The sequence below is a fragment of the Rissa tridactyla genome, chromosome 3 (assembly GCF_028500815.1).
Source record: "Rissa tridactyla isolate bRisTri1 chromosome 3, bRisTri1.patW.cur.20221130, whole genome shotgun sequence".
Lineage (NCBI taxonomy): Eukaryota > Metazoa > Chordata > Aves > Charadriiformes > Laridae > Rissa > Rissa tridactyla.
This window is the reverse complement of record NC_071468.1, coordinates 125324618-125337573: the sequence shown is the minus strand read 5'-3', so window position 1 is coordinate 125337573 and position 12956 is coordinate 125324618. Positions and strand designations below refer to the sequence as shown.

The 12956-nt window shown below is 49.2% G+C and overlaps 1 protein-coding gene across 1 annotated transcript in view; it reads left to right on the top strand.

Annotated features, from left to right (window-relative positions):
- Window positions 1-6731, top strand: part of FZD3 (frizzled class receptor 3) — a 61347-nt gene extending 54616 nt beyond the window's left edge. The window contains exons 5-7 of the mRNA XM_054195378.1: window positions 2773-2921; window positions 5018-5251; window positions 6349-6731. Coding sequence (XP_054051353.1) covers window positions 2773-2921; window positions 5018-5251; window positions 6349-6562 — 597 coding nt within the window. The 3' untranslated portion in view covers window positions 6563-6731. The remainder of the gene's footprint in view (window positions 1-2772; window positions 2922-5017; window positions 5252-6348) is intronic.
- The last annotated feature ends 6225 nt before the right edge of the window (window positions 6732-12956 follow it).

The following is a 12956-nucleotide window of genomic DNA, read 5'->3' as shown; positions in this document are numbered from 1 at the left end:
ATCAAAGACCTTCGGTATCCTTGTTTTTCCTGGGAAAGAGCTTGATGGAAGCAGTGCTGAGGAAAGAACTGACACGGGGAGAGCCTTGATCCCCCACTTCATGTGAAGATGAACTCTCGGAAACATCTTATAATGACGCTCATTATGTTTCTACATGTAATTGAAAGATGGGCGTGTAGTTCCTGAAGACCAAAATCAATGGCCCTGATTTGTGGTCATGTGCTAGTCTGCCACAGTTGTGCTGTGCAATTTTGGGCAAGGCACTTACACTCTCCTAATTTTCCATCTACAACGGTGATAGTATTTGAAAATGTGTAATAATCCAAAGTATTAAAACAATGAATGCTGTGTTTTTGCTGCTCCATATAGACGCTGTGCTGCCCGTCAGCATTCTATGGTTGGGAAGTGTTGGGGTGTGAGCCTGCTTCTGGCAAATCATCTTGACACAGTGACTACATTGAATTCAGATTTTCAGTTTGGGGAAAAAAAATGATTCTTGCTGTTGTTTTAGGAGATTGTATGCATGTTTCTACATTAATATAGGCTTGTAGGATCAGAGGGAAACTCTGCCTGTCACTGTCAACGTCTTTTGTAAACTGATAACCTTAAAAGATAACGCTCAACCTTAAAAGATGCTTGTCGCCACCCTTCCTGTTTGAAAGCTGTTCTAAAGTCTTGCTCCTGTAAGGAGCTTCTTTGTGGCTGATGCAGCCGTATTTTTTTCCTATTGCTTAGCTTAAATACTCCTAGGTGGGTTTTTTGCCATTTAAGTGTTTAGATATTTCATGTTAGGCAGCGATTATTTTTTTTCTCTCACCTTTGAGTGTTTATAGGTCGCACAAGGTTATTGGAAGACAGGCTGGCTGTTCCCTTCTCTCTACCCCTCTGCTTGCCAGGAAGGTGGACTCAAACTGGATTCCCAGAACTGTACCAAATATTTCAGTCTCACTCTTGCTGCACAGATCAAACAGCTCGTTTGGTATTTTCTTCTGTTTTAAACAGGCCGGTAGATACCCGATTGCTTTCTTAAGTATAACGGTTTTTACCAGCTGCGTCACCATTGGTCTCAAAGCTGTTGCTGCAGGAACTCCTTGTTGGAAAGAGACCTAATTTCATGAGCATCCCCCACGATTAAACAGTCACAAACCCTCCCGCCATATATTAATCCTTGAGCCATCTGTGGATCTTTGTTATCCTATTACGTGCCTGCTTTATTTCTGCTGGCATCAGGAGAATTTAGCGGAAGATCAATCAAATTTCCACTTTTTTAAACATCTTTTCCAGCCTTAGCATTACACATCCTAAAGCCATTCTAGTGGGAACGTCGTGCTGTCACATGTCACGATATGAGACAGGCACTGACATCTTCCCCTTGCTTGTCACGTTCCTCCTCTGCCTCACGTCTGCTGCTTTTAGCCGTGCTCCTCCCGGGCAGAAGACCCTTCTGCTCTGGATCTGCTCTGGTAAAAGGCCGGTCAGGCCTTACCAAGGAGTCCCCCACTACGGGATCTCCTTCCGTCCCTTCTGCTCTTGCCATCACGTCTCCCGTCCTTTCACATCATCTGCTGACCATTCGCATTCTCCCTTGGTTCCTGGCTGCCTTCATTTTCTTTCTCTGCTTACAGCACTACCTGTTCTTCTCCTTTATCATGCCATCTCTGTTCAGAGTCCTCATCCCCTGTTACAATGGAATTTTTTAGAGATGTTCTGCAGACCTGTTCCTTCAGACTCAGCCTGGCTGTCGGCACTTTTATTGTCTTCCCCGGTTGCTGGTTTTATTGTCTTCCCCGGTTGAGTCTCTTGACTGATCCCTCATGTAGGTTTTCTGACCAACTCTTCCTCCGCTGTGATGAAAAGTGGGGAACCTCTGCCTACACGCCAAGTCATTTAATGGCCAGTGGATGTTTGAGATCTAGAGTACCTTCCGTGGTCGTAGTGTAAGTGATAGTGTCACACAAATGCTTACAGAGACTTAATTACACTAAAATAAGATAATTCCTCTCCTCTACAGCCTTCTTGTAAGAAGATGGTGATATCTTTCAGGCTTGCACTTGAAGGTCTCTGTCCTTGAAGGTTCGGTGTTTGAGTTGGGTTATCAATTCAAGAGTCCCCAGATGCCTATTTGTTTTAAAACTACTCTACAGACCTTCCTAGAAATAGGATCTTTGCATCGTCTCTGCACCTTTTCCAAACAAACCCTTTGCATATCAAAATGTTTGTAAAAAATAGACATGGAGAGGTTTTTCAAATTCAGTTGATGCTGTTGAATAGCTGGGGAGAGGTGGGAGTTTTGCCGGGTGGGTAAGACTCGGGCAGTCGCACCTCGCCAGCGCCTCGAGCTCTTGAGAGAGGGAAGCTACAAGTACAACCCTCCACTGAAGGGTAAGGAATAAAGGATCGGCGTTGAACATCCCATGAAGCATTTCGCTGGGCTTTTTCCCAACCACACCTGGTTTTATATAGGTTAATTCCAGCAAAGAAACGAGTCCTTATAATTTGTAGACTAGAAAATATTTCACAATTATTCAGGGCACAGACAAAAGACCAGAAATACAAATAAAGGCCAGGACCTCACAGCAGTTGAATCTTTTGTTTTCCTCAGCAGTGGGCTGCACAACGCACTCACTTGTGCTCTCTAGAACCACGAAACAAAGGAACCCTGTTGATGTTTACTTTGGCTCAAGGCAGAGATAGTTATTTTAAATGAGTTAATAAATGCAGTAATGAACTATGGTTTGTATAATCTTCTTTTCTCTTATTTGCCCTCTCTAGGTCACTCAGATGAGTCGTCCAGATTTGATTCTCTTTCTGATGAAATATCTCATGGCTTTGGTCGTTGGGATACCCTCAGTCTTCTGGGTTGGAAGCAAAAAGACCTGTTTCGAGTGGGCTAGCTTTTTCCATGGGCGCAGGAAAAAAGAGTGAGTATTGATATAGATAAACTGGTTGAGAACTGGCAGATCATCTCCTCTCCCCTTGTAGTCCTGGAAGAGTATGTGGTTAGTTTTTCATGGAGGCAAAGACAGGAACGGGCAGGGGCAGCTTTCTTAGAAATGTCTCACTATCCAAAATGGAGCAAGGAAGGACAAGACAAGTTACAGCTAAAAAAAACCATGAAGAATTGCTTATTTTTCCATAATTATTCTTTGGTCCCAGAATCAAATAGACATTGGTCCGTGTATTTCCAAATATTTTTTAACAAGAATTGGGTTTCGGTTGAATATTATGACTTCTTTGCCATTGACTGAAAGGTGGAATTGAAATCTTTTATTTATAAATGTGCTTATCTAGTCAACTGAATCACACCTTTAAACTGAAATGAAATGTAAGTTCTTTTCACCATGATTGCAGTTAAAGTCAATTGTCTCTGCTTTTAATCTTCCCTTATGCATTAGAGCTAAAGCCCAGTGTGATAAAATGACAGCAAGAATGCCTTACAGCTTCTGGGAGACTGAAATGAATTTATACTTAGGTATGGCATAAATTTGAGACAGTCTATATGATTATGCGATAGCTATGGATAGCTATTCTCATAATCGTAAATACTGTCGCATAAGTAGATGTTTCAAAATAGATGCCCACATCCAGCAAGCCTTTAAGTGACTGGCCCAGGACTTTGACTTCTCCATCCTCAACAGAACTGGCCTTCTGCTAAGGTTGAAGTGAAATTACCTTCCGTAGAGTTGAAGTAAATTTTTCTTTCTCCCAAAGATAACCTACTAAGATATGCAGGGGGTTAACAACAACTTAATATGGTTTTAATACATGTGCATACATTTAGATAGGATTTACATCGAGGTGACGTACGAGTTTGGTGGGTAGAGGACAGGAATGGAGTTAACGAAGGCGGAGGGAGCTGTTTTACAGGACTGCCTTATCTTGGACGCGCTGTCTCGGGGAGAGCTGGGTGGCTCCTGGAAGTGCCGTCCTCTCTCCTGGTGCAGCAGCAGAGCAGCTCCCGCGCACAGCGGCGTCTGCCTGGAGCCAGCTTCCTTCCCCGGCCCCATTCGCTGAGCAGTATGGGGCAGAGCCCGTACAAACCTCTCTCCTTAAGCAGCTCCCTGAGCACAGAAATTAAGAGGAGCTGGCCAGGCGGAGAAAACGGAACATGAAAGAATAATATAGAGAATGGGAGGGGAGGAAAAGGCATCCCCACAAAAAAAAGAGATTTTTAAAAAAAAAAAAAAAAAAAAAGAAAAAAAGAAAAAAGGAATGTGGAGGATGTGACAGCACCTCCTTTCATCACGCTATGGTAGAGCGGCCACGTGTGCGCCCCTCTGCCAGTCCTTCCCAGCAAGGGATTTCAGCAAACAGGGAAGCTGGGGGACTGTAACCACTGATCTAACAGCTATAGGCCAGTTGCGTGTGTGTTATTAGTTACGTCGTATTTCATCTGGTGTTCTTCTCCTGCTGCCAGTTTTAACCCAGATTTTAAATGCTCGTTTGAGCGAGGATGCAGCTTCCCGTGTTCCCTGAGAGGCAGTTCCCCGGGTAATCTGAGCTTGCTGAGCCACAGCACTATCTCAAGGATTTTCAGCAATATTATCACAGAATCATAGAATCGCCTGGGTTGGAAGGGACCTTTCAGATCATCGAGTCCAACCATCAACCCAACTCTGACAAAAACCGTCACTAAACCGTATCTCTAAGCACCACGACTGCCCGTCTTCTAAACCCCTCCAGGGATGGTGACTCCACCGCTGCCCGGGGCAGCCTCTTCACTTCAGCAGTATTTGTAAACTAAGGCCATAAGCAAATACAGGGCCGTTATTCCACACGTCCAGGCTAGAGGGTCAGGTACAGGGAGCAGGAGGGAGGCAAGAATATGAACTTTGCTAAAATATGCAAATGTAGAGGCGCCTCAAAATTAGGCAAATAGAGATATTACAATGTAAATAAATGGTCTTATTTGCCAAGCTGTAATATTTGTCTGTTCCATTTGTAAATAGTTACGGTGCTGTTGCTGTGATCACTTTTCTGTTGAGTGTTAACTATTCAAATTGCGTGTCGTCTTCAGGGTTGTAAATGAGAGTCGCCAAGTGCTGCAAGAGCCAGACTTTGCTCAGTCTCTTCTGAGGGACCCCAACACCCCCATCATCCGGAAGTCGAGAGGCACTTCCACCCAGGGCACCTCGACTCACGCCTCCTCCACCCAGCTGGCAATGCTGGACGACCAAAGGAGCAAGGCGGGCAGCGTCCACAGCAAAGTCAGCAGCTACCACGGCAGCCTGCACCGCTCGCGTGACGGCCGGTACGTGTCTTCTCTTTAAAATCTTGTAGAAAATTGGACAAGCCTCTGCTAGTCGCACGTTTGGCCATCGTCTTACGAGGAAAGGCTGAGGGATTTGGGTCTCTTCAGTCTGGAAAAAAGACGGCTGAGGGGGGACCTTATCAACGCTTGTAAATACTGAAAGGGGGGGTGTCAGGAGGATGGGGCCAGGCTCTTCTCAGTGGTGCCCGGGGACAGGACAAGGGGTAACGGGCACAAACGCGACCATGGGAAGTTCCATCTCAACGTGAGGAGGAACAACTTTGCTGTGAGGGTGGCAGAGCCCTGGCACAGGCTGCCCAGAGAGGTGGGGGAGTCTCCGTCTCTGGAGACATTCCAACCCCGCCTGGACGCATTCCTGTGCCACCTGCTCTGGGTGACCCTGCTGTGGCCAGGGGTTGGACGGGATGATCTCCAGCAACCCCGGCCAGTCTGGGAATCTGGGATTCTGTGATCGTGTTGCTAAAACTGGAAGTTCTGCTAGTATTTGCTTTCTCTCATTGTGTCTCCTCTCCCTGTTAGCATCTGGATTGGAAAGGGGAAAAAATGCCATGATGTTTTTCAGAGTCTTTGCTAGTCTTCATGAATTACATGGCGTGAGTGTGTTTGTCGTGGGTTTTCCTGCAAAGGCAGTGGTGATCTGTGCTACGTCATCTCGGTGCGTGGGAAAACACCTCTCCCAAAGTCAGTTTAGTATTTTTGTGGCTGCTCTTGTCTGTGTGTAAATTGGCTTTTGTTTGTGTAAGCAGTCCCTGCCCTGCTGAAGTGGACACCAGTAAACGTTACCCGCTCGAACCTGAGGTGTAGTTAAGGTTTATAACATAATTTATCATTACTTTACTCACCTAATGATCAATGCCGTCCGTAGCGCTGCAGTAAGAACCGGCCTGGAGAAGGAGTTGAAACACTTTGCCTGGGGGCTGTATAAGCCAGAGACTGAGCTCAACAGACAATGACGTTTTTCACAACAGCGGAGTGTTGGTGTGCGTGTGCGTGCACATGCACCGAGATTTATTTACATTCTTTCCTGACTGCGGCGGCAACAATAGTAATAATTGTCCTCTCTTTTTATAAATTAGGTACACTCCCTGCAGCTACAGAGGCGTAGAAGAAAGACTACCTCATGGCAGCATGTCACGACTGACTGATCATTCCAGGCATAGCAGTTCTCATCGGCTTAACGAACAGTCGCGTCACAGCAGCATCAGGGATCTCAGCAGCAACCCAATGACACACATCACGCACGGGACCAGCATGAACCGCGTCATCGAAGAGGATGGCACCAGCGCTTGAGCCGCTTCTGTCGGAGAGGAGCAGTCGATGTGGTGGCACGGCTCGCGGTCCCTTCCTCCGTGATGTGATAACGCTCAGTATTATCATGCCTCTCATCGGGTGCTGATTTTGTCCATCAGGAAGCCGAAACTGGCTTCTTCCTGTTGAAGCCGGCGGTCTTGTACTTGCGTCAGAGCTAGAGTGTTCAGCAGTCTTGAATTATTGAGTAAAAAGCTGGTTGCCTCATTTGAACCTATCTGTAGGTAATTATTTATTCGATAACTGTTACTCATCAGACACCGTTGCTGAATTTCTTTGCTGAAAAACATCTCCCCCCTCCCCTCCAATGGCTCTGCATGTCGGTAGGTGTCACCCTCGGAAACTCGCTGGCAGGGTCGCGCTGAGATTTTGTTCTTACAGGCATAAGGGAACTCGTGAATATTGAAGGAATTCCTCCGCGCGCCTCCCTGAGCAGATAACAAACTGATCCTTGTTTTCAGCAGGCGCAGGGGGCGGGGGACGGATGTTCAGTGCTGTATCAAGGACGGCTGTGCGAACCGGCGGGCGGTTTTCATGATTACACTGGAAATGCAACACAGGAATGAGCGTTCTGGAGAAGGAGAGGAAACTCCGCTGATGATCACCAGCTCTTAACCGGAGCTGTTGAGGCTCCGTTGCTGGGATGGGGTGGGAGGGGGGGGGGAAGAGAGAGGCAGGGAAGAGTGATTTTTGTATAATTGTATTGTCCTTGCTTTTTTTACAAAATACTATTTAAATTTTCTACTTGTTTACAATTTATGTAGGAAGAGATCAATTTTAAAACCAGTTATCTAGATAATATTCAGCCACTTATTTTTTGGATTAATGTACAGAAGCTGAGACTGCCTGTTCCTGATCTATTTAAAAACCAATAATAATAGAAAAGCTGAATTTGTCGCCCAAACTGGAATCAACAACCTCTTCCTTAGAAACGGAAGAAATCCTGTTTACGAACCCCGCAGCCTGGGTGAGGAAGGCGGAGGCCAAACCAGACAGGAGGAGTTGAATCGGGGATGGCCCCACCTTCCTTGCTGTGCCAAGGCTGTTTCTTGGGAGGGTTCTCCGCCCTGAGCAAGCGGAGAGTGGGAATTTAGACACAGGTGGGAGAAATGGAGGCAGGAGCTGCCCGCAAGTGGGGAAAAAAGCGGGATGCAGCAGCCAGAAGCCCGCTGCATTTGCTGTCTTGAGGAGGAGGAGGCAGGTGTCCACCGTAAATTGTTGGCTCCTTCCCAGCCAGGGAGCTTCCCACCCATCGACCTCTGCTGTAAGTTATTTTCTTTTCATTCCCCACAGATTCACAGTAGAGAATTCTCAGTTTGGGCTTTTTTTTGTGTGTAAATAATCTGTTGGGGTACAGCAAGTCTTCGTTGACGCCGCAGGCAAAAGTCAAGGCACGTCTTGGATGGTGCAGGAGATCTTCTGAAGCATCTCCTGTGAGGTTCATTCCGCGTGAGGAAACACTGATTGCATTTAAACCTACCTCAGTAATTACTACAGATCATTGCTGGGAAATGAATACTTATTTTTTCATTGTCCTTACATAATTCCCTTTTTGACCCGTTTGAGGCATGTTGAAAAGCCTTTGTAGGCGCTTAGGTGGCACAACCTTGAGGGCAGGAATAGGGCAACAACCCGTGGTGCGAACTTCAGAGGCTTTCGCCCAGGGCAGAAACGGAGCTGCGCTGCAATTACTCATTTTAATTGTAGCTGCTGACACAAAGCAAAGCACGTAACCGTGCGCTCTGAAATCAAAGGTTGCTCTGGGAGTCACCGTGTCTTACAAATAGATTTACCGTGAACTGTCTTTCTTGCTTCCACCAGGCTTTTGCTCCAAAGGAGAAGCGCAAACCAAACCCAACAGGGAATAACAAAGCTTCGCAGCAGCTCCGCGCTCTCCGTAGTGGGAATCCAGGGCTGGAGGCTGCTGCACCGACCGCCCCGGGGCAGAGCAGACTCTGCCGTGCCGTTTGCTCAGCAAACAGCGCCGGGGGACGGCCGCAGGGATGACTGTCCAGGTACCAGAGATCACCCCTCTCAAAGCAGATGGGGAGGAAAAAAAATAATAAATCTTTTGAGCGACTGAGCCTGGCGAAACTACAATTCCCCGTAAGCCACAAAGGTGAAACCCTTTTTTATTTTTTTTTTTTTTTATTTTCAAATTCAGCTTCTACTAAATAACTTGCCGCTCCAAAGGGACGATAGTTTTAGGAATCTGGATCTGCAAAAGGAGCCGGGTAGCTGAGTCTTCCTGAGCACTGTAACAACTAAATAAGCTCAAGTGTTTATGTTCGTCTTCTTGGCTCAATTTCCAGTACTACTTTTCTTTTCTTTTTTTTTTTTTTTTTTTTTTTTTTTAAATCGTAGCAATGCTTTGACTTGTTTAGAGTCAGGGAGGGGAATGATGATGGAGGTTTGAACTACATCCTGCTGGAAGTTTTGTTAATTTGTGAGGTTTAGTCCCCGTATTGTTTCCAGATGGGAATCTCCGAGCTGCTCCTTGCTCGTGTATCCCGTACGCGGGGGGCAGACTCCTGTCACCCCGGAGAGGTGGTTAAAGTGTAAAACTCGAGTTCTGGCTGGGTTTGATGCCCCCGTCCCCACCCCTGTAATCCCAAACCCTCCCTTTTATCTTCAACACCTGAATTAGCATGCCGCCCTCGATCTCTGCAAAGCGTTCCTTCCCGGGATTTCAGAGCCCTTTACCAAGGACTGTTCCAGGTTTCACGTGTAAGATTCCCCGGCCAGGGCACTCGCGGGGCTTCGGCTCCCGACTCATCGGCTCTGAAGCGTCCCCAAGCCTGACCGCGGCCCAGCCGCCCTCTCTGGCAGGGGTACCGAGGCGTGTTTTTGGGGTGCTTTCCTATCTGGCAGCCCCTGCTAACCATCGAGAGCTCCAGCCCAGGCGCCTGGTTTCCGGGACCGGTGCCAATCTTGAAATTCCCCCGGAGCTTCAGCCCCCAGCCGGGACGGCAGTTCTGCAGTTGTCCCAACACCCCGGTTGCTTTGGGCTTGGGCCGACCTGATGTACCTGTGGCTGAACGCGCGTCCCTCGGGGTTGAACGGCGGTGCTTTGTCCCTCCCCAGCAGATGCATGTGCTAAAAGCCCGACCCTCTTTCCCTGGAAGCAGGCAGAGAAGTTGGACACAGCCCAGCTTGTCCAGCTCCTCCCGACGGCAGGTTAAGGTCCCTCCATCCTGCACGCACCATGGCCGCAGGCCCGCAATACAGCTGTGCGAGATGGCGATATCAGAGCTTCCCATAAAATCCATGGCTTCTTGTTCCCAGGGAGCTGAAGGTCCTGTTTTATCCCATACGACGTGGCACGGCCTGCTTTGCTCCGAGACCTTTGCCGGCCTGTCCAGGCGCAGCAGGAGATGGCTGGGGGCTGCTGGGCTGCGGCTGGTGCACAGACACCGCCTCCGTTGTCGCCGACGACAGATTCCCCCGCGTTTGCCACGTTCCTTCTTTCTTAATCCCTTCGTAGCTCTTGTGGTGCATTGAAATATCGCGAATGAGGGATGAGGTCACGTTGCGTGGAAAAGGCTGTCTCAGGAACCCCCCGCTGGATCGGTAGCGCTCATCTTTTTAAAGCGTAAAAAAATCCGACAGCAGCAAAAAGCCAGAGTGTTCAGTTGTAAATTTATTTGTCCGCTCTCAAGCGCTCTCCGTTTTCTTAGTGCTTAGACCTAAATTTTGCTACGGAAGCTTTAGAGAGAAGCGGAAATCCAGCCGCAGCCAAAGGGTTCCAGCAAAGAGGGGAGGGAAAACCCCTCGGGAAGGGCCCAGGGAGGCCACGAGAAGAGCCGGGCGAGTTGGGGCAGCCCTTAGAGCGATGCCCACCCTTCCCAGGGAGCCGACCCCGCGGCGCTGCGCCGGGGGGTGGGGACCCCAAAAAAGATGGCAATGGGGAGCGGGCAGCCCCGGCTGTACCGTGAAACCGGGGTGCGGAGCGGAGCCGCCCGAGCTCGCCTTGAACAGCAGGGTATCGAATTGAATGTGAAATTCCACTCCTTATCCCAACGCGCTTTGTTTATAACCGGCATCGGGATTTATTTTCACCCGAGGCGGGATGTCTGACGTGCTTTTTGCCTGTCGCGAGCGGCTGTCGGGTCCGTGCGCTGGGGAACTCGGTGCATGTAACGGCGCTGCCACCTCTTCCAGCGCCGTCCCTTGACGCGCTCGCGTTCGTTTTGTAAGTTCAGCCGTTTCCGAATGGGAGAGGAGGCAGCTTTCGTGTTCGTGGGGCCTGTAGGTAGGGGGTGCGCGCGGCTGTTGGCGTGGGGCAGTGCCTGGCCGTAGCTGACCTGACGTGCGCTCCGCTCTTGCTAGACTCGTTTGCAGTAGTCCAGTGTCGGTTTTGTAACGTTTAATTTTTAGCACTTTAACTGTGAGTGTACAAACTGATTCTGTTGTAGTAGGTGTACATTTTCATTTTAGACCTTTAGAAGTTTTTAATAAAACGATGGAAAAATCCTAGTCTCTTCGTCAACAGGCTCTCACACCCTCTCCCGTGTGCGTAACTACACCCCCCTCCCCCTTTTAAAAACCCAACTCAGAGGCAGCTAAGACTGAAATATTAAATTTTACCCTGGCTAGCGGCGCTCTGAATTTGAAGAAAGACTTTCTAGGCTTAATCTTTCCCTAACATCTGTACTCGTGGACGCCGGGCACCCTTCCAGCAAACACAAAGCTCTCCGCAGACTTCGGGCCCTGGTTTGTTCCACCCTTTTATGAGCAACAGACCACTCAAACCACCGGCACCTCGCGGGCGAAGAGAGGAGCGAGCTGAGGAACGGAGGCCGGGTTCGGGAGTGGGAATACTGTTTTGGGGGGGTTTTGTTGGGTTTCCCGAGAACAGGATGACTTACAGGTTTTTTTAAGTCGCTGTCTGGCATTCGGGCAGATACGTGGTTATTTCAGTCAAGTCTTGCATGGCTGGTGGTAAAATAACTCGTTTTAATAATCACAGATGGTTCTGTTTTAGCAAACGGTGCTGGTTTGGGTCTCATTAAGATAAATAACTCTGTTCAGGGATGTAACTTTAGGAGCTGCTGGGTAAGACACAGGTCCTGCAGGGCCATGGGGAGATGTGAAATCAGCCGGTGTGTGTGCGCACCCCCACACAGCGTCCTCGGCAGAGCCGCTCCGTCCCAGAACTTCGGCCCCCCAGGGATGCTGCAACTGCAGCCCCTGAAGAGCCCTGGGGAGAGGTGGCAGCCGGGTATGGAAAACTCTTTGTAGGAAAAACCACAGGTAGGGCCGTGGCTGCCGAGTGCTGGGGACTCACGGAGCTGGTCGGGGACACTTCAAAGGTTGCTAAGGACCTGCCCCTCAGCAGGGATGGCAGAAGGGACAATATCCCTTCTCCTCCGTCTTCCCTGAATTTAACCTCTTGCTGTTCTGTTTTGGGACCGTGCCGGCTCCAAAGCGGAGCAGCTGAAGAAATGATCTGCCTCGGCCTCCCGGGGCAGCCGGGGGGATTTCTCACCGCAGCTAAAACCATCGGGGGTGAGGAATCGGCGCTGACAGCATTTACCTCCCGCGTCTGAGCTGCGCTGGCAGGTCCCAAAGGGGTTAATGTAGGGGACAAGGCGCTGGGGAGAAGATCGGAGTCATTTGGATTGCCCTTAGCCCCTGAGATGCAAAGTTTAAAGAGAGTTTTAATGACCTGCAGGCGAGAAAAACATGAGGATGAGCATGAAACAAGAACGAGCAGCTGAGAGGGGCTACGGCGGAGGCAGAGGGCAGCCCAGGCCCCGCTTCCTCCCCGGGCACAGGTTAAGGGCAGCGAATCTTAGTTGCTGTCGCGTTCCTGATGTGCCTTAACACCCTGTTTGCTGGTTTGGGTCCAGCTTGGCCCCTCAGCGCTGCCGGCTCCTGCCCTCCTTGCAATTTCTTCACCAGTTTGAAAGCAGCAGAGCACCCAGCCATGCACAAATCCTAAAGAAAATAACATCTCCGGGAAATCCTTGATAACAAAAGACTGAAACAAAATGGGTGTAAATAGAAGGATCTTTTTAAAAAAGCCATTTTCTTTAGGCGTTATCGCCAGCTCAAAGCTGCTCCCGTGCAGCAGGACAAAGCCACCGGCCCTTCGGCGTGACCGTGTGCTGGATCCACGTTTCAGACGTGCTTTGCTACCGGTCCGACTGGTTTTTATGATAATACTCAGAGCGCGTTTGATTGATATTCAGTCTCCGGTTTCGGTGCCTGCGCGCGTTCGCCGCCTGTTCCCAACGGCCACATCCCACTCCCGCCGTCCCGCCGGCATCTCCTGCTCCCCCTCTGTCCCACCGCGACATCTCCGAGGGCTTCAGCTCGGCACAGGGAAAGCCGCTCGCTACTCGCCCATCCCTTTGCTTCTGTGTTTTATTAA